General features: G+C 46.8%; 1 protein-coding gene across 1 annotated transcript; it reads left to right on the plus strand.

The window, feature by feature from the left end:
* Window positions 1–672: 672 nt before the first annotated feature.
* Window positions 673–21085, plus strand: ALDH2 (aldehyde dehydrogenase 2 family member). Its single transcript, XM_084649472.1, has 13 exons — window positions 673–845; window positions 7238–7342; window positions 9685–9825; window positions 10924–11003; window positions 12345–12456; window positions 13917–14045; window positions 14718–14831; window positions 16087–16189; window positions 16969–17153; window positions 17542–17706; window positions 18058–18215; window positions 19178–19292; window positions 20371–21085. Exons 1-13 carry the CDS (start codon window positions 714–716, stop codon window positions 20401–20403), a joined length of 1572 nt encoding a protein of 523 aa, XP_084505598.1. The 5' UTR covers window positions 673–713; the 3' UTR covers window positions 20404–21085.
* Window positions 21086–21320: the final 235 nt, after the last annotated feature.

The raw sequence follows: 21320 nt of genomic DNA on the forward strand, positions 1-21320 counted from the left end.
CAGCACTTTAGCAGCTTGCCAGCTCTCTACCTAACCCTTACATATCCCAACAAGGAAGGATGGTCCAGGGGATAGGGCACTAGCCTGAGACTTGGGAGACGTGGGTTAAATTCCCCGCTCCACCCCAGCCTCCCGGTGTGACCTTGGGCAAACCAGGCCGTTGGCCTCTCTGTGCCTCAGTTTCCCCACCAGTAAGAGCACTGCCCGACTCAGAAGGGTGTTAACGCAGGAAAGGATGTGGGGTGCCCAGACGCTACAGTGACGGGGGACCACACAAGCCTCTAATCTAGCGCCAGACACGGGCCCTCAGGGGATGCATTAGATGAAACCCTTGCTCCTGCCACAGCCCCCTGGACTCGGGGGGAGGCGGGGAGGGCAAGATGTCCTGACTGGAGAGGGGCCGCAGTCCCGACATCCAGGGCTTGTCTTACCCGGGCGCCTCGGGACCTCCCGCTTTTCCCCCCTTGCTCGCTGGTCACCTCGTACGCGGGCTGGGCCCCCTCGGCAAACCCGGCCCCGGCCGGCCTGCGGGCAAACGGACCCCCGGCGCGGGCAGGGCTGGCCGGGGGGCGGCGGGACCGAGGCCGCCGCAGCCGGCTCCCCGCCCACACGTGCCCCGGGGCCCGGACCCTCCCCCGGGGGCCGCTGGGCGGGGCTCGGGCCGCCTGGCCGCGGCCGCCTTCCCGCGGCTGCCGCGTCTCCTCAGCGCCAGGATGCTGCGTGCGGCCGCGCTGGGCTCCCGGCTGTGGGGCCGGGCGGCTCCGGCCCAGCTCGGCAGCCGCTTCTCGGCCGCCGCCTCCGCGGTCCCCGCCCCCAACCCCCGCCCGGAGGTTGCCTACAACAAGGTAGGGGGGTCCCAGGCCCGGGCCCGGCTTCTCTGCAGCCCCCGGGCGGGCGGGAGCCCTGCAGCCGCCAGGGGCCGGGCTGACCCGCCGCTGCTCCCCGCGAGCCGGGGCTGGCAGGGCCCCGGGGCGGACGCAGGGCTGGGCTGGGCGCCAGCGGCCCCCCCCGGCACCTGAGCGGAGCCCCTGGCCCTGCGGCCGGGCTGGGGCTGGCCGAGCACGGAGGCCGCTGGGGCCGGCCCTGCGCCCCGGGAGTCCCCGCTGCGAGAGCCTCGGCACCAGCGACCGCCGCCCCGCCGCCCCGGGGGGCCTTTCTCGCCTCCCTGCGAGCCCGCCCCGGGGCCAGGCTGGGCGCGGAGCGCGCTGGTCTCGTGCTTCGAGCACGGCCCCGAGAGGTTTCAGAGGAGCAGCCCTGCGAGTCTGTATCCGCAGAAAGAGCAGGAGGACTTGGGGCACCTTTGGAGACTAGCCAGTTTATTAGAGCATAAGCTTTCCGGAGCGACAGCTCACGTCCTCGGATGCGTGCAGTGGACCGTCAAACCGCCCTTCGAAGTTGGTTGCCCTCCTTGTGACTTGGCCCTTATGGCAAACCCAGCTCCGCTGGTAGCGTATCAAACGCTTACTCGGAGGGTCCAGGGTTCATATCCTTGGTCAGGCAGAGTCCGCCTCTCCAGCTGTTTCATGCGCCTATCGCTAAGAAAGTTGTGTCTGGAGAATCCTCTATGGCAGCGGTAAACGGTGTACTCAAAAGTTGCCAAGAAGTGGCGCGACTGTATGACCAACCCTCTCATAAAAAGGTTTCAGAGGAGCAGCCGTGGGAGTCTGTATCCGCAAAAAGAACAGGAGGACTTGTGGCACCTTAGAGACGAACCAATTTATTTGAGTGTGAGCTTTCGTGAGCTACAGCTCGCTTCATCGGATGCATGCCGTGGAAAATACAGTGGGGAGATTTATATACATAGACAACGTGAAACAATGGGTGTTACCATACACACTATAATGAGACTAACCAATTTATTTGAGCATAAGCATCCGATGAAGTGAGCTGTAGCTCACGAAAGCTCATGCTCAAATAAATTGGTTAGTCTCTAAGGTGCCACAAGTCCTCCTGTTCTTTTTGCGAATACAGACTAACACGGCTGTTACTCTGAAACTGTAATGAGAGTGATCACTTAAGGTGCCACAAGTACTCCTTTCCTTTCACTTAAGGTGAGCTATTACCAGCAGGAGAGCGGGGGACGACCTTTTGTAGTGATAATCAAGGTGGACCATTTCCAACAGTTGTCAAGAATGTCTGAGGAAGGGGGGGGAGAGATAAGCATGGGAAATAGTTTTACTTTGTGTAATGACCCATTCATTCCCCATCTCTATTCAAGCCTAAGTTAATTGTATCCAGTTTGCAAATAAAAAGAGTCCTCAGAAATGTTCCATCTTTTGCAGTCAGGCTGCCTGTCCGCTCTGCAAGCAACGGATTTGCTGCGTTTTGTCCTGTGCTGTCACTGCTGCTTTATTGTGGGGGTGGTTTTTAAAGTAAAAACAATGCCATGGTAGTGGCCTGGCATTTGCAATCTGCATCGTGGTGTGTTGAGGGTGGAACAAATTTGCAAGTCCCTGAATGCTCAGTTCCCAAAGTGCTACAAGTGGAGGGTTATATAATAGTTCGCTTGCCTCTGTGACCTGTCGTCTACAAAGGGTTGTGCAAATACCAAGTGCAAAGCAAACTGAAATCTGCCTCCTGGAGCAGGGACAAAGTCCAAAATAATCTCTCTTTGCATGGTGCTGGAAAGACTGTGCCACACAGAGCTAGGATGACAGCACAGCACTGTAGATTAACCGATGAAGTGAGCTGTAGCTCACAAAAGCTCATGCTCAAATAAATTGGTGAGTCTCTAAGGTGCCACAAGTACTCCGTTTCTTTTTTCTCTGAAACTGCTTATTCTTCATGGATTAATCTTGCTTACCAAGGCACCTGTATTTGATCACCATGTGTACATAAATGGGCACTGCCAAACCTCATTTAAAAAGCTTCCTTACCTGCTTTCTTAACACGTGAGATTAGGTTAAACTACATTAATGCTGAAGTTTGACTTTTTATAACGAAAGTCAAGTCACTCTTGGGTTCTCATGTACGAGCCTACAGCTGCAGTGGCTGGGATGTAAATGCGAGGCGAATATAATACAGTCAGAATAATACCACTTCTTTATTGTTGGTGAGCAGGAAGCTGAACAGAACAGGCCTGCAGAGCATTTAAATGCTATGTCTTTTGTTGCAAGACATTCTTTTAAAAAACAAAAAGAACGCATCCCAACTGTTCTTAATACAAGTAATTTAGAGTCTATTGGCCTTCACAAGCAATGCAATCAATTCCTGAATCTGGCCAGTAAAGCAAGTTGTCCTCCTGTGTATGTGTGTTCTACACTTAATTAGATCATTTGCTGTTACCAGTGCAAATGAACAGAGAGAAAACAAGTCATCATTGGCTAGGATTTAGCATGCAACCTGGGTATGTTGTTTTGCCTAGACTATCTTCTACTCTTCCTTCACTGTTATCTCAGGGAATGCTGTTTGGTCAGCTCTAATGATGAAAAATGAAATGTGAGGAGGTCCTGGACAAGTACAATCTTACAACTGTTACATCACTGCTTTTGAATAACAACTGTAGATGAATCAGTTGCTTCTGTGGGGAATTAGCTTGCTTTCGCTGACTGTGCAACGTGGCTCTGATAAAAGGGCTGGAGTCTTTGCACTGAGACTTTGCTTTGGGTGCCTGCGTTTGGCTTCTGAAAGACCTCTCACCTCAGTTAATGTGACAGCTATGCTAGGGTTGAGTCTCTCATGCAAACTATATCCCATGTCGCTCTGACAAAGCTACAGTACCAACAGAGAGAAACTGAACTTTCTTTTTTTTAAAAAGACAAAAATTTTACAGCTCCTCAAATCAGGGACTGTCTGGAATAGTTTCAGGTTTCAGAGTAGCAGCCGTGTTAGTCTGTATTCTGCATCTGATGAAGTGAGCTGTAGCTCACGAAAGCTTATGCTCAAATAAATTGGTTAGTCTCTAAGGTGCCACAAGTCCTCCTTTTCTTTCTGGAATAGTTTGTGGCCCTAGCACAGTGCAGCCAGGCTCCTGAGTGGGGCTTTTGTATAATGCTCCCATCAGAATAGCAAACCAATGTCTAGAAAAGACATGAAGCTAGACTGGATGAGGCAGAAACTGACCACAGTGAGTCCTACTTGGTTGTTCCAGATAGCAGGAGCTGCAGAGAAAAATCTTGCCCTAGTGGTGGGGAGACTGTGTGAAGGGACAGCAGTAGCCATTGCTAACTGAGCAGTGAGGGGGAATTGAGAAACTTCAGTGATTTACACCAGTAAATACATCCTGACACCTTCCTAAATGAAGGCTGTAATTCCTGAATCTGGCAACCTACTGAAGCACCAAGGTGCCAGTTTGCTTTATGTCATTAGGAGTTGCATGAATATGTCCTCACTGGCTAAAACACTGAGTCTGTGTTTAAGACTGCTTCTTCTCTAGTTCTAATGGGAATCATGCGGGGGGGCAGAGGCAGGATTTTGTATGGAAAAATTGTTTATAAACTAAGGCCTAATGGCACTGAGTCTGCAGATCAAGATCCAAGGAACCAGCTCTGAAGTGCATTGCAAACTGGCAAGTGTGGGAAATGCAATGGAGCGGGAGGAGTGTTGTATCCTTGCTTAAAACAGCATACAGCTGCCAAACTCTGATGTTAAGCATCTAAACAAACTAGGCAGTTGCGATTAGAGCACGTGTAAAAAGCCCTGATCAGGAGCGGGGTTCCATTGTGTTACCTGTGTTTATTATACTTGCTGTACGAGCAGCAGGGTGGATTTGATTTAAATCAATTTGATTTAAATCATGATTTAAATCACTAGTCAGGAAGACATGATTTAATCATGATTTTCTACATAAAAAGTGCATTCTTGTTGGTTATCATTATCTTAATACATATTCTTCACAACTCAGAGATAGATGTAGATTTCATTTTTAGAAGGTACATACTATAGATTTTTAAACAGTGATTTATTTTGAAAACTTTTTCAGATTAGTTTTACAGCTATATCAGAAAATGAATGATTGTTTGGTTATTTCGTTTACCAAAGGTAATTGAAGCTGATATTTATGAAGTCATTGGGAGGTGAACTTTCTCCGATTGAACAGGTTAATCATTAATATTTGGAGGATTTTCTTGCTGTATTAGGAGGAGAACGTCACCAGACATACATTTAAATTGTTTTATTTAACTAAAGCAACAATGTTATGGAGTCTGGATTTTTTTCTTCAACAGCAAATATATAATATTTTAACAAAACAAGCATATGTCCCTCGCTTCTCACATGTGTCTCCAGACTTCTTCTCCTTCCTCCTTGTCCAGATCTCTTCTGCCTCCAACAATCTTCTATTCATTGAACTTTTTGAAACTTTGCACTTTTAGAGAGATGTAAGGGATTGACTCTGTGTACACAAATTTGCAGAGGATCAATAGAGTTGAGGTCTGTTATTTCTCACCTGTATACATTATTTATTTATTTATTTATTTAAAAACATTTATGTTGTTAACAAGCATGTTACCTCTGGAGAGACAAATCCACAGTTTGAGAACTGCAAAACTAAGCATCTCTGATGGTATCTTCTAGACTGAGCACTGAGTCCCATTGGGTGGGTAGATTTATTTAGGTTAATCTTTCTATACAGAATCCAGTGGAACCCATAAAATTGGGTCCCTAATCCATGAACTATTGGAACTCATTTACAAAACTTTTCTTAACCATGACATGAATATATTGTCTCATACTATAGAATTAGAATTTATAATCCCTATTCCATGATGAGATATCTTTGAGCTATAATGTATCTTAATTAAAACTATCTTTAGATAGGTTTTTTCCTCAAAAAGCATTTTATCAAAAAAAATCTGATTTAAATTACAAAAAAATCCAATTTTTTTTTTGGTTTTAAATCATTGATTTTTATCCACCCTGATGAGCAGCGTAGACACGGTTCCTGCCCTCTGGACCTTAGTATAATTTGAGACAAGATAGAACAAGTGAGTGTGGCAAACAGGAGGGAGAAGGAGTTGTCTCTTGCTTGTTACACAACATACATAATATGAAGAACCCACATGGGCAAATACGCAATGTGCAAGCTCCGTGTAAACCCTGTGGCTCTGGCAGAGGGCTGGTGGCTTCTGAAACACTGAGGAAAGTAATGACTAGACGGAGGGCGCACTCCCTATTAAAAGGGGCACGGCCCTATTCCTATACGATACCCAGGGCAAGAGTAATATCATGCCATTGAATAGGTAGCTGTTGCAAAATTTGGTAGCTGCGTTTTGGCCTGGAGGTGTTGATCTGAATGTCACATGGCCTGGATGGAGGAGGACATGCACAACCTAAGGCCCTGCCTTGTGTATATCCTGGAGCCCTAGCTGGGCATAGAATTGTAGGACTGGAAGGAACACAAATAAATAAGCTCAATAAGGGTATATTTTGTTGTCTTTCCTGGTGGCTTGTGTCTTGCTCGGGTTGTCGCCTGCCCTCTCCCTGCCCACTCTGCTCCTGTTTACTCTAGTTTTACAAAATGTTTAGAACTGGGGGGAGGAAAGGAAGATGCCTTTTTTCAATAAGCAGAAGGTCTTTCCGGTGGGTGCTGTTCCCTCTGCTTGCTAGCTTGTTTCGTCAGGAGGAACGGCCAAGCATGCCCTGGGGTCTCTGGCAGAGGTGGCTGGGTGAGATCTGTGCACTGATCTCGTTGAGATACCACACTCATTGTTCTGGTATCCAGGGGCTTGGAGGGGTTCTCTGCCTCACTCCCAAGGGGTATATTTGTGGGCTGGGATGTCTGCAAAATGGTACAGTTGCACAGATGGCTACCTACCATGGCAGAGTCTAGCACAGGGGGGAGTCTGTTGTTATGGGGTCCCAGTGGCTGCAGCTGTGTCTCTTGTGGATCACGCACTGGTCAGATTATCTCCCTAGAATGAGGGGTTTTGATGCTGACCTGACCCGGCGCTTGACTATGGATTCTTCCCTTCCCGCGCAATTTTGCCTGTTTCAAAATGCTGTGAGAGTCGTTGTGTAAGGCTTAATGGCTGCTCCTCAGAAACCTTTTGCAGGTGGCACATGTCTGATGGTTTGTTTGTTTTTTTTAAAAGCCCTGGAGGCCAGTAGCTTTTCTATGACTCTCTAGTGTTTTGCATGTTAAACATGATGTGTAGAGCCACACACTTAATTTGAACTGCTTAAGGTGCAGAGCTGTGCTTCCGGCTTCCTGGTAAGCCCAGCACCAAACAATAGAGGTTCCAGATTAGATGACTCTCGGGCCTGAATACTGAAGTCTTTCTCTTTTTTTGAATTGCAGATTTTCATAAACAATGAATGGCATGACGCAGTCAGCAAGAAAACCTTCCCTTCTGTCAACCCAGCAACGGGGGAAGTTATCTGCCAGGTTGCTGAGGGAGACAAGGTAAACACTGTCCCTATAAGATCTCTGAGACTGATAGGTATTGACTTACAAAATCATGGCATAAAAAGAGATCATGTGCACGTCTTTTTATAATCCCCGTCCAGAAACATGTTTGCTCTCTGTCCTTTATCCTGCAAGTGCCTGAACTCCATGTTATGGTAAACTGCTACATTTACTGTATATAAAGAAGTGTCAGTGTAGCTTTCCTATTCATTTGGGTTCTCCCCGCCCCAAAAGCACAATAAAACTCTCTCGCTTTGCTTTGCTCTGCTCCTAATCAAAGGTAGGAAGCCAAACAAGCAGTGAGGAAACTTAGCTGTTTATATGGTGCTTTACTATTCTCTGCCGTCTCCCAGAAAAATGGCTGTTTCCCCCCATTTTGAACACTGGGAGACCGGCAGAAAGGGGAAGTAACTCAAGGCCACCAATGAGTAAACATCAGAGCCTGGATGAGAATGGCAGAGGGGTGGTGAAGAACGGGCTGAGCTCCCAGTGTTGTGATCAGTCTTTGCAGAATGTTCCTACCCCAGGGAAGGACAGAAGCCAGCACTGGCATGTGCCAGAGGGCTGTGTCCGTGACCTAGGTGCTGTAAAACAGGACTGGATGCTTGGAGGGGTGCCAGTGAAATGGAATGGATGGATGTTTATCAGCAGAATGAAAGGGTCCTGATCACTCCGAGCGCCTCGTATTGCATAGTGCCCAAGGCCCCTGATTTACTACATGCTCCACATACGCGTACAGGAACAAAGACTCCTCCAAAGAGCTTATAGTCCAGAAAGACACGAGAAGAATTCTCTCGATTTTTACAAGTAGGAAATCGAGGCACAGAAAGATGAAGTGACTCACCCAAGGTCGCTTGGAGTCCAGGCAGGGCCAAGGATTGATCCCAGATCTCCTGAGTCCCTATTCAGTGCCTTAAGTACTAGGCCAACCTTCCTCTCCAAACTGGTCGATTTACGCTGTTGTCGGAGGAGAGGGAGGAAATCGCTTGGATTTCTGCATGCGCTGGTAGTCAGCTTCGTTAGGTTGGTGCATACACCAAAAATGGGAACTGGCTAGAAACACTAAGCACCATAAAATAGAGAGATACTGGATTCTAAATTGAATCAGCCATGCTAAATCTAAACAAATCCAACTAGAAACTTCAGAAGTCACCCCCCCTTGCTCTTGTCCTGCGTTGCCAGAGGATCTAAAGTAAATATTAGCCCAGCAGATACTGCCGCTGAAATATGCCTAGGGTAAACATGCTTGGCTTTATCCAGGAAAGCAGCCTTTATGTGGTGATAGTTGTTCAGCCTGTTACACCCATTCTTTTCAAATATAATTTCATAATGTTATCTCTGAATGTAGCATGTAGTGCTGGGAAGGCTACAGCTGCGTTAGCAAACAGTGACTCTGCAAAATCCCTGCAGGCTGGAATCAGACTTCAGCCTGCAGAGAATCGGCTGACAGCAGGGCTGGGTTTTCATGTATGAAAGATGCCCTCTGGTCTTATCAAGGAGACAACAGGCGCTCTCTGGTGTCACTTGGATGGACGTTCTGTTCCCTCCCACAATCCAACGACCTTCTCAGCCAGTGGCTGGCAGCTGTATTTTGAAGGGGGAGGGTTTATTTTAGTTGCATGAAGTTTGTGAATTATCCACTGTAACGCCAGTGTTTGGCAGTGCTGATGGGGGATTATCCAACTCCTGGGGATGGGACCCACCACTCCCTTCAACTGAGCCAAAGGGGGGAAATCCGAACAGGCTAGCACCTACCCCCCTAGTGCCAGAGCAGTCCCCTCCTGTAGTCCAAGACACTGGCGTAGGGGACCATCTCTCCTTCCAGCGAGAGCGAAGGTGGCCAGACTGCGTGGCTGCTGGCTTCTGAGCGTCAGCACTTCCGCCAACGAGGCCTTGCCCAGCACCTCTCTGCATTAGGGCAGAGGAAGGATCCCATTTTCCAGGCTAGTACACGGATGTGATGAGGCACACAGGGTTTTGTCCCCCTCCCTATGCCATGACTTAGAGTATGGTGCTGCAACACACAGCACTCGGCCTCCCACCGCCCTGGGAGACGGGTCAGTGTTAACCCCAAGGCGAACATCAGGGGACTAACCTGGCACAGGGACCTAGTGTAGAAACCAAGTGTACAGCTTAGAGCATGTGCTGGGGACCCAGAAAGTCCTGACTTCTAGTGCACGCTGCACTGCAGCTTCCTCTGTCTTTCTCCTGGGCCACTTCTCCCCAACCCCTCTAATTTATTTGTCCCTCCGAGTACAGCCTCTTCCATTCAATCTCAGATAGGCGGTGGGGGCGGGGAGCGCTGTCCACTCAGCCTCTCTGTCTGGTTTCCTCCTCAGGCGGATGTGGACAAGGCCGTGCAGGCGGCCAAGGCGGCCTTCCAGCTGGGCTCACCTTGGAGACGGATGGACGCCTCTCACCGGGGGAAGCTGCTGCTCCGCCTCGCCGACCTGATTGAGAGAGATCGGGCCTACCTGGCCGTGCGTATCGCGCTCCCTGGATGTACTGTCCGGCCTCCCTGGGGTGGTGCGGTCTAATAAAGCTGTCTGCTGGGCACTGCCGGTCTGGTTCAGCTGGGTATGGGAGGGATTCTGGCAGTGTCGCCAGAGATGGATACGGCCGTCTTAGGGGGAGGGGAGCTCACTTGGCTGCATGTGTAAAAGGGAGCTGCCAAGTCGGGTGAGAGGAGCTGGCTATTGTAGCTTCTGCATTAATGGCAGCTCTGTGGGGTACGAAGGGTAAACAAGCCACTCCTCATGTCCGGCAACCCATTCCTGCAGTCAGAGCAAAGGAAGGACCCGACTTGTTCCTGTCCGCAGTGGCTACGGCCCAGGCTTGGAACCCTCTGAACTGGCAGATGCCGGAGGCTCTTTCTCCACCTTGACTGAGTGCTCTGAGCATGGAGCAGGTGTGACTTCTGCTAGAAGGGCCTTGCAGCGTATTGGCCAGTCCTGCTTTTGCCTTGCTCTGACTCTTGCACTGTCAAAGACCAGGGAGCGAGCCTGGTTTCACTGAGAGCAGACTTTCCCTCTAAGAGTCTCCCTGAGTGAAGCCTCGCGCATACTGCTGTTAGTGTGATACACACTGAAACAAACCCATCTAGCCCAGCCAAGAGCCCGCAGTCCCATTGCTTCCCCTGCCTACTGCTCACAGGCATGATGATATTGATCACGACTACGCCGCTCTGTCTCATTAGTGGGGAAGGGAATAACTGAATGTCCAGACTCTGTCCTTTGGAGTGTCTGATGGTCTGACAGCTCCGTGTGCTGCAGCAGGGGGTGATCCAAGCTCAGGTCTTCAGCCTGGAGTCTGGAATAGCTGTGGGGTCTGTATACTCTGCCCTAGGAGAGGGGAGAAGAGGACCTTGCATCAGTCCCTTTCACGCTCCAAAAGAGCCATAGCCTATGCAAGGAAGGAGTGGGAGGGAGTCTTTGCAGTGTCGGGCATTTGGGGCTAGGTAGGAAGAGCTAAATGCGGAACTTGTCCAAAGAGCAAACCCAGAGTCAGGCTCACCGTGGGCTGTGGTTGGGAGTCGGGGCTGGGACTATCCAAATATGAGTTTGTAACTCTCTTTGTAGGAGCTGGAAACTCTGGATAATGGCAAACCGTACTCCATTGCCTACTTAGTGGATCTGGACATGGTAACCAAATGCATCAGGTAGGAGTTTGTTTACTTCATGCAACAAGGAGAGCAAATCAGTGCGAAGTGCTATGAAGTCTGGCATTCAGCTTATCTGTGGTAGCTGGAGATCTGCAAATGTTGCTGTGTGGGGGAATTCCTGTCTGGGTGCTGCTGTAATTTGAGCATGCTAACTGGTTAGACTTGATCTGACCTGATGGCAGCCTGTGTCCCATCCTGTTGGCCTGCGGCAGGGCGAAATGCATCCCGAGCCAGTGACTCTCACTTTTAATCAGTTCAGCCAGGCTAGTGCAGTCAGCTGCTTCCTCAGTATGGCCCTGGAATGCGCATCTCCAAATCCTGCCTTCCTAAAGCCACATACCAACCCTGAAAGATGCTTTTGGCAAATCTGAGCCCTCTGAACTTGTTAAACCCATCGTGAAGGGTAATGGGCCGCTGTGAGTCCTGGATGGACCCAAACAATCTGTTTCTGCTGTTTGTATTCAATTTGCTGTCTGTAAAGTGAGGAAAACACCAACCTGTGAGTCTGGTGTCTGAAGATGGGCCAGTGTTCAGGTGCTGGCTAGAGGCTGGGTGGAGGCTTCCTGTGATGAGTATTTTACACTGGCAGAATCCTGTCCCTGGGGCGTGTCCAGTTTTGAGCTGAACTTAGCTCAGTGGCATAGCTCAGCGGAATGCGTGTGGCTAAAAGTAGCTGTGCCAGATGCTCATGAAATCATTAGCAGAGGAACACGCAACTTGCTCTGCCAGCCCTCACTGTGATGATAAAAAACCAAGGAATGCCAGTGATCTTTTACTTGCCTATCAAAAAAAAACAAAACCATGCTGGACTAGTGGGTTACATAGTCACATAGGTGGGCACTCCATCCTGGGAGCTAAAAAAGCCTATACCCGGTGAAGCTTGCAATGAGAACTGAGCTTAGACTGCTTTGAAGGGGCTCTCACTCAACCCTAATGCACTGTATATTTAAAAAAAAAATGATTTCAGGTGACCTGAGCCTCTTAGCAATGTTGTGGCTTTCCATTCAGGTCCCTTTTAAAATCAGTGTTTGAGACACGTTCTTCTTTGAGTCGTGGTCCCGAAATGTATCCCAAATGTGGGGACACATGTGCGCCATGTGCTGGAGCCAGGAGATTTTTTTGTAGCAGAGTCTGTTGACCCACATGTGCGTCATGCGTCACCTCGTGTCTCAGGCAAGGTTATATTAGGTCATGCGGGGTGATGCCTCTGTAGTTCCCTCCTACTGCTGTAGGGTCAGAGTCTGAATCCCTGCCTGAGATCTCAAAAAAAGTTAACTCTTATTCCTAAGTGGGAGACTTGTTGTCCTAAACCAGTGACTAAAACCATGTAATTGTCAGGTACTACGCTGGCTGGGCTGACAAATGTCATGGAAAAACCATTCCCGTAGATGGAGACTTCTTCAGTTACACAAGACATGAGCCAGTAGGGATCTGTGGACAGATCATCCCGGTAAGTAAAATGTATCGTGGGCCTACAGAAATGCACCTTGGCATAGAGAATAACATTAAAATGCAAGTTTCTGGCCTCTGCTAAGCATGATTTCCCTTTTAATACTGAGGGAAATTATGCTTAGTAGCCCTTTACATTGCTCTGGCAGTGATGAAGCAAACTTGATGTAATTGTCAATCACACTCTGTGCATCCAGCTGTGAATGACAGAATTCTAACCCTCTTTACCGCAAGTACTTCATTTACATTTATAGCTCAGATCTGATGCAACTTCATTTGTATCTAGTCTTATTTCTATGAATTGCTGTGGACATAAAATAGTGTGTAAATATTACCTTGTTAGAGATCAGACATGGTTGTGATGCACTGTGCTTTTGTGTCTACTAATAAGCAGGAATTGGATATAAACCTTTAATTCTGGAATCTTAATCTGTTAGCGAGTTTAGCATGAACTTTTTCAGAAGCAAGCTCTTGCAGACACTCCGCTATCAATGTTTCAAACCAACTTGTGAACAATTAGAAGAGGCCTGGTTGCCAACAGTTAAGGTTCTAACTTTCAAGTTAGGTGTAACCTTTGTAAATAGACATCCCCCAAAATATGTCACTCCTTTAAAAATAGCATATCTTGAGAGGCAGAGACCCAGCTGTTCACTCTATCTACTAGTCTCTTCTGTTTTTGTTCCTAACTATTTGATAGACTCCAGAAGTGAGTGAACAGCTCTCCTGTTCAGTCAACTCTAGCTATGGGAAATTAATCTTCTGTTTCTGGCCCCCATCAGATGAGCCATGCAGGTGCTTGCAGTTAATGCTGCATCCTTGTCAAGTATATCCCAGGAAGGACGGCCTTGAGGTTTCTGCACTTGACTGGGATGTAGAGTTTGGGGTTTGGTTCTTAGCTCTGCTACAGACAGTGTGACCTTGACCAATTTGCTTAATCTGTGGCTCCACTCCACATCTGTAAATGGGAATAACATTCTTCTACTTCACTGGGGTGTTGAGACTAAACTCATCCATTTGTGAGATACCTGGATCCTGTGGCGGGGTGTGATGACATATTAATAAGTAATGAAATGAATAAAAACTTCTGAGAGACAAGGCCAGAGGTCAGACCCAGAATGTAGAATCATTTAAGTAAGTTTTCAGGAAGGTGTTTTAAGTGTCAATGAAAAGGCTTTCACCTTTTTTGCATCAAAATTTAAACTTCTGCAGTTCCCTCTTACCAGCGCATGAACCAAGGGCTGGGATAGCGAAAGGAGAACCACAAATTTATAATCCAGGGTGTTAGTAAAACAGGGAGACACATACAGGGTTGGATCCACAGCTGGTGAAAGTGACTTCAGTGGAGATGAACCAACTACAGAAGCTGGGGATCTATCAGACCCTCATTCATCTCTCCAATGAATTCAAATGGAGAGTCAGTGTTTTCAAATGTAGCCAAGAAGGTTTCCTTGTGTCTTGCAGTGGAATTTCCCACTCCTGATGCAGGCGTGGAAAATTGGGCCTGCCTTGGCCACCGGGAATGTGGTTGTGATGAAAGTGGCTGAGCAAACACCCCTGACGGCTCTTTATGTGGCCAGTCTGATCAAAGAGGTGAGAGAAGAAGCTGGTTCTGACTCAACCTCCCACTTGTACTTCTATCTGTGGTTGTGCAATGTGCTGTGACCACACAGCAACACAAAGAATGGGTTACAGGAACCCGTATGAGGTGGGCGAGGGGGGGGAGGGGGAAGAGGGCGTGGTGGTGGTGGAGGAACAGCCAGAACAAAAAGTTGCCATGGCGGGGGGGGAGGGGGAAGAGCCAGAGCAAAAAGTTGCCATGGCCAAAGAGGAAAGATGTGTTTTTTTGTTTGTTTTTTTTTAAACGAATTCCAGCATCTAGACTAACCAGATGTCATTCCTGTCCCTGCCCTTCTCCCTGGCAGATAACAGGAGTTTCTGCTTTTGAATGGGGATGGAGTTTTCAATGAACTTCAGTGGGCTAACTAACCAAAACGAACTTAAATGAATGCTGCCCCTTTAAGTTAGTCAGAGGTCACCTAAGCTGGCAATCTGGCTTTAAGATACTGGAGGCAGGTGTCTGTGGTCTAGCAAAGTCCTAAAAAGGCTGCAGCCTGGAGGATGTGAGTGAAGTGGAAAGGAGTCCTGTTTTTTTTGTGGGGCAGGGTATTGGAGGTTGGTGTGACTGACAGGGCTACGGATCCTCTTTAGCTGTAAAGGGAATAATAAAGTAACATCAGTTTTCTTTGGCTGGTGAACTTACAGGCTGGATTCCCACCAGGGGTGGTTAATATTGTTCCCGGCTATGGGTCCACTGCAGGGGCTGCCATAGCGTCCCACATGGAAGTAGATAAAGTGGCCTTCACTGGCTCCACTGAGGTAAGACGCGGCATGTCTGCATCCCTGTCAACTGTTTCGTGTGGGTGGCCTGTGTAAAATTTATGTTCTGTACCAAACACTAAAAAACTGTTTTGCCTTCCTTTTAAAAACGCAGCTGTCTTTAACCAGCAGGACTGATTTGTAACAACACTAAGCCTTACTCTGTTCAGGTGGTCTTTTTGGAATGGTTCTTCTTAAAGAAGATTGCCTTTGGGCTGCTTCTTTGTAGGTGAAGTTTAATCTCTGTGCAGACTTCAATGATTCAGCTAAAATGCAGACAATGAAGGGATTACAAGGAAACTGCTGACAGATATCTAACACCAGTAACCCGGCCAGGTGACGCAATAAGCTCTAGCAGCTGCTGAAATATCTAGATTTTAAATTCTGTCTGTCTCTCTCTCTAAAATCAAATCCACCCAAGCTGTACATCTGTGTCCAGCTCTGCTTGGTCAGAGGTTCTGATGTCTGACATTACTGTTGATTTTTGTTACTGCCTAGACTTCCCTAATGAAATCAGAATGGAGTACAACAACATGGCTTCCTTTCTTACTTACAGTGTATGTCCTTGCACCAGCTGCTTGAAAAGCATTAGGACAAAATCAGACCCTTCACTGCAATGTCCGAGGGCATCAGAGTAACACAGAGCAGCTATTAGAGTTGCTTAGTACAGTGGTTCATAAACTTTTTAGTAAGGTGACCCACCAGCTGTATTTTTTTTTTTTTTTTTTGTGACCCACCCAGGATCAAAATTTCACAGGGGAATCACAGGCCAACATCCTTCACCACTGCTGTCACCTCCTCCTCGCCCCACCAAGGAGGCTCTGATCTCCCACAGCAGCACCTTCTTTCCTGGCACCACAACCCTAATCCCAGGCCAGAGGGAAGGCCCTGAGGTGGAGGCGGCGGGGGGGGGGGGAGGGGGAGGGGGGGAGGTGTTTGGTTTGAAGTGTGAGCCGGCCCCCCACTTACCCCACAGCAACAGCTCCTGTTCCCGGGGGCTGGGCCCAGCGTCTCGCTCTGGGCGTTGTGGTGCATGGGTTGAAGTGCCATTCACTCAGATTTGGCCCGGCCACCCCCTCCATTGTGACAGAAGCTGCTGCTGTGGGGTGAGTGCCCAGCAGGCTTGCTCTCTAGCCCCCCACCTCCCAGGGCTTCCTTCATAACCCACATGGAACCTTCCATCCACTAACCATTTGGGAAACACTAGCTGAGAGGTGTTTAGTTCCTAATCTTGATTCTGCTCCTTCCGATACAGGTTGGGCATCTGATCCAGAAGGCTGCAGCAGAGAGTAACCTGAAGAGAGTGACGCTGGAGCTTGGAGGGAAGAGCCCAAATATCATCATGTCTGATGCCGACAGTAAGCACTGACTCAGTGCAGTGTTTGAATTGTAGCTCTCGGGATGGCTTTTTGCAGCCAGGATTTGGGAAGGGCTGGAAGGTTCTGACAGTGATTCCCACAAAAGCTCCTATACCGAGGGATTCTCTGGACTCCTGTTGATGGCGCCACCTAGCTAGTGTCCTACAGAGTGCACGGTGCATCTTGGGAGGAGTATCTTACACACAATGGGGCCGCCAAAATGGTGTATCAGCATTTCCTCACAAAACAATAGAGGGTATGGGTGGGGATGGGGGAACTAATTTACCCAGAGATTACACTTTTTGTTTTTTTCCTGCATACCTCACATCCTTTACTCATTCTTCTGGGCTCTATTTCATTATCTTCTGTATCTAGTAGTGTTTCCTCCCATTCTTTCCTCCATTAAGTTTTGCTTCACTGCTGTGCCTGCCTCTTTCTAACCTCTTGCATTTTTTCATTGTTCTCTCTCCTATTTCTCAGGTGTGTGTGCACACCTCTCACTTGAGCCAAAAAAATGGCACACACTAAGGGGTGGTGGGGGAAGGAAATTTTGCTGGATCCAAAACAACTTTTCAGATTTGGTTAATTTCTAATGGACACTGCAGTTTGGGTAGAATCTGATCTAAATAAAGACTTATTCAGCATGTAGACCCACATTCACAATCTTCTATATGAAGTGACTGAGTGGACTGGAGTTCATAGCTCTGACATTCCTGCTGCTGGCATGAGGAAGATTCTCCCCTAAGCCATCTGTTGAGTTTTTGCCATCTCTTTCCTAGTGGACTGGGCTGTTGAGCAAGCCCACTTTGCCCTATTCTTCAACCAAGGCCAGTGCTGCTGTGCTGGATCCCGGACGTATGTCCAAGAAGATGTATATCATGAGTTCGTAGAGAGAAGCATTGAGAGAGCCAAGTCCAGGGTGGTTGGAAATCCGTTTGACTCTCAAACTGAACAGGGACCTCAGGTGAGAGCATGAAGCTTCAGTTTTCCTTCTCTTGAGATGCTACTTGATTGTGCATTGAAACCTGGGACTGTATCCATGAACCAGTAGGCTAAAAGATACTTGGCACTCATATGCCTAACTTGCGTTAACTTTTGCCCGTTGTCTAAATGAAATGGGGATGAATGAACTGACTTAGATAATCACTTTGACCTCAAAATACTCCATCTGAAACAATTAGATACAGCAAGTTCTCCCCTTGCAGACTGGCTTAGGAATCTGTCTAAACGCAGCATTGTTGTTCTATTAATGCCTTCCTAACTCCATGTAAAGAACTGGTGTATATAGACCAGAATGTGGTAGAATCCTTTTCTCCCTCCATAAGGATCAAACTATTCTTTTTTGATCATAGGTAGATGAAGAGCAGTTTAAGAAGATCCTTGGCTACATCAGCACTGGGAAGCAGGAAGGAGCCAAACTGCTCTGTGGTGGCAATCCTGCTGCAGACAGGGGCTATTTCATCCAGCCGACCATCTTTGGAGATGTGCAGGACAACATGACCATTGCTACAGAGGAGGTCAGAACAACTGATTTGTAAATCTTTCTTTTCTCTAACTTTCTGCCAAGTGTCTTCTTTCTTTTTTCTCTCTTGATGCTAGGGACTACAAGTACCAGAATTCCATAGATTGTTATCTGAACTCTAACTCTTGCTAGAATCAGATGAAAAATGGACAAGCTATCATCCAGAAATGTTTTTCATTTAGATTTTTAAGGATAGAAGGGACCAGTGTGATAATTTAGTCTGACTTCCTGCATAATACAGGCCAGAGAACCTCACCTAGTAGTTTCTGCGTCAAGCCTGTAATTTTTGTTGGCGCTATAGGCTAGGCCATGGGGTTTTTTTATATGCTCTGTTTTGATTTCATAGATATTTGGGCCAGTCATGCAGATCTTGAAGTTCAAAACCATTGAGGAAGTCATTGAGAGAGCAAATAACTCCAAGTATGGTCTGGCAGCAGCAGTCTTCACAAAAGATCTTGACAAAGCAAACTACGTGTCCCAGGCATTGCGGGCTGGAACTGTCTGGTAAGAGTCTACACACAGGATCTCTATTGCCAAATCCTTCCCCTGAGTTTTTAAAAGCTGTGGCTTTCTCATTCAAGCGGCCTCCTTCATTCAATATATAAACTGTGTTTTATTACACACCTCAGTGCAGGTACAAAACTAAAACCAAACCAAAATGTCAAAAGTCTCAAACTCTAATAAAATCCCCAACCTTCTCTGGCAAAATCTGTCCAAAGAGATGAGCATTGAAGAGTAGACAGAGGCTTGGTGGGTGGGATGGAAGAACAGGCTCCAGCATTAGGTCAGAAGATACAACGCGGGGGAACCTTGCCAACTCCCAGCCCTTTACCACTTGAATTTAGAAGCTGTTAGGTCAGCAGAGGGGTTTGTGCTGTCTTGGCTGCTGCAGCAGAATACAAAAAGAGAGGTGTGTCTAAGGTAGTCAGGGCTTTTAGTATATAGCTCAAAACATCTTGAACTTTACTGTAGAAACAAACTGGAATCTAGTGAAAACTCTGGAACACCAGCATCTTGCGTTCCCTTCCAGAAATGGTATGCAGTAAGCAGGTAGTCAGTACTTAAAGGTGGCCAGATAGGGGCAGCCTTGGCGCTTGGTGTGCTGACAGGTGGGAGACCTGAACTGGATTCCTGACCCTGTCTTGCTCCCTGGATCAGTGGGGATGAGGTTAGTACTCAGCCAGCAGAGGAGCGATCGTTGTACCTTATTTCCACCACTCTGCCCTCCCCCCCCCCCAAATCCTTCCCGCCTGACTCTCTGATGGATGCTGAACTGTGCCTCCTCTGGATCTGCTTGGCCAAAAGGGTGGGGTGTGGGAGAGAATCCTTGTAGATGTGAACTACTTGCTGTAACTGAATCTGAGGAAATGTTCATCCCTTAATCATGGAGACTTTCATGGAAAGTCCTTGGCACTGTAGATGCTCTAGAGCGACAAACTACTTCTAAGGTTTGGTTTCCATTCCAGGATAAACTGTTATGATGTGTTTGGCGCTCAGGCCCCATTTGGTGGGTACAAAGCATCTGGGAATGGGCGAGAGTTGGGGGAATATGGCCTGGAGGCATATACAGAAGTGAAAACTGTGAGTATCAATGTGTTTGTGCCAGGGGAAAACACTAGAGGTATGGGCTTTGTACCGTTTGACACAAGACTGCCAGAAGAAGGAAGTTGGCCCTCAGCATTCAGTGTCATGAACTGTCTTCTTTTCATTTAACACTTTACATTTTAATTCTTGTAGATCTGAACTTTATGCTTCTAAAATGACAAAACTTGTGGCACTTGTTTAGCATGTTTCATTAGAGAATGCCAGAGCACTTCATAATTGATAAACAAGCTTCACTACCTATGTGAGGTGGGACAGCTACCTCCACCTCAGGTTTCCTCACCTGTAAAATGAGGATATGTGAATTGCTCAAAATCTCACAGTGAGGCAGTGGTAAAACTGAGGCATCCTGGGTTCTATTCTAACTTCCAGTTTATTGCCCCACTGAACACTATCTTCAAGAAACCTCTTAAGTATCAGGGGTAGCCGTGTTAGTCTGTATCCACAAAAATAATGGGGAGTCCAGTGGCACCTTAAAGACTAATAGATTTATTTGAAGGAATATTTGAAAAATTCAAATATTTAGATTTGATTTTTGAAGGAACCTCTTTGAATCCCCCCATTTTAAGTGCATTTGATTGTAAAGAATGAATGGGCTAGTAATGAACTCATTTGAGGAAGGAATTAAGCCTGCATTTCTGAAGAACATGTGCTGCCTACAAGCTCGAATATCAGTAGTGCACTTATAAATCAGCCACTTAATAGCTGGAGTGTAGTTTACTGGAATGGGAGACCTCCAAGCAGTGCTACTTAAATGCCACTCTTCCGTCCAAATCAAGATTGAATCCATGCCTTCGCACGTGTGATGATACTGGAAGAAAGGAAACGACTAAACTGAAAGTCCAGAAACCTTCCAAAAGTGAGCTCTGTTAGACTGTAAAATTGTGGTAAAAACACACCACATGGTCCACTTAAAACTAGAATATAGAGGATGAGTGAGCCACAGGGAATAATCAGTAATCGGGGATGACCTAATGTCTGCAATAGGAAGGGAACAAAGTGAATCTTCTAAATAACACTTCAAATATAGGAAACTAACCAACACTCTTCTTTCTAGGTAACAATCAAAGTTCCACAGAAGAACTCTTAAGGGACATGCTAGTTGCTCTATGCAGTTGAAGTTTAACGGAATAAGAACATGGGAAAACCCTTCTTAAAGCAAGCAAAACCTGACGTCCATAAGTGCAAAGTACATGTAACTTTTTTTTTAATGTTTAAAAAAAAAATTCTTTAGAAAGTGCCTGAGGCAATTTCTTTTTCTCTGCTTGTCTGAAACTTCACTTAGCTTTAACTTTTTTTATACCAAACATAATTCTTTGTGCACAAGTGCTACACATATTTGGATAACCTTGTTTGCATTTATGTCTGAAGAATCTAATGTGCTCTTTTGAAATAATTTGAGTGCTTTGTGAAAATACCATTACTAGAGACTGCTAATTAATTGCTTATAATTGGCTTGCTACAAAGTTGTTGTTGTCTTTTTTGAGGAGTAAATCTGTTTGGCTGATGTATGAGAGTACTCTCACTGACATATATGAGCAGAATTTGGCCCTCTAACCTACCAGCAGACATTGTGTAACACAGTATCTTCCTAAACTATAGCTACTCTGAATATGACTTTTTTGGTCATCTGAATTACACTTAATCTAGGTAAAGTCTAAGCTTTTTCTTCCAGACCGTGTCATCTTGAAATATCTTCTTATACTGTTTGCCCTTTCATAATAAACATACTGGTATTTAACCTGCCAGACTATGGTAAGGTTAATCCTTTATTTCAGTTGTCTAGGGTTGGTTATATTCTAAAACTGTTAACCCAAATTAAAGTGCATAGAGAAGCTAATGTTTTCATACACATCAGATACTCAACATGTGCTACCAATTTTGATACTAATTTCAGGAATTATGCCTTATCAAGTCCATGAAAAAACAAAGCTATCGCTGTGTCTTGGTTTAACATTAAACTTCAGAAAAACCTCAGTCTACCACCTTTAATGTTCATCTCCATTT

The sequence above is a fragment of the Lepidochelys olivacea genome (assembly GCF_965140295.1).
Source record: "Lepidochelys olivacea isolate rLepOli2 genome assembly, chromosome: 15".
In the NCBI taxonomy this organism is placed as follows: domain Eukaryota; kingdom Metazoa; phylum Chordata; order Testudines; family Cheloniidae; genus Lepidochelys; species Lepidochelys olivacea.

What these genes read in the sequence shown, in the direction of transcription:
- ALDH2 (XM_084649472.1), top strand. Translation starts at nt 714, where the DNA reads ATGCTGCGTGCGGCCGCGCTGGGCTCCCGGCTGTGGGGCCGGGCGGCT. An exon ending in CGGAGGTTGCCTACAACAAG is followed by an intron (nt 846 to 7,237) that starts GTAGGGGGGTCC and finishes TTTGAATTGCAG; the next exon opens with ATTTTCATAAACAATGAATG. An exon ending in AGGTTGCTGAGGGAGACAAG is followed by an intron (nt 7,343 to 9,684) that starts GTAAACACTGTC and finishes TTTCCTCCTCAG; the next exon opens with GCGGATGTGGACAAGGCCGT.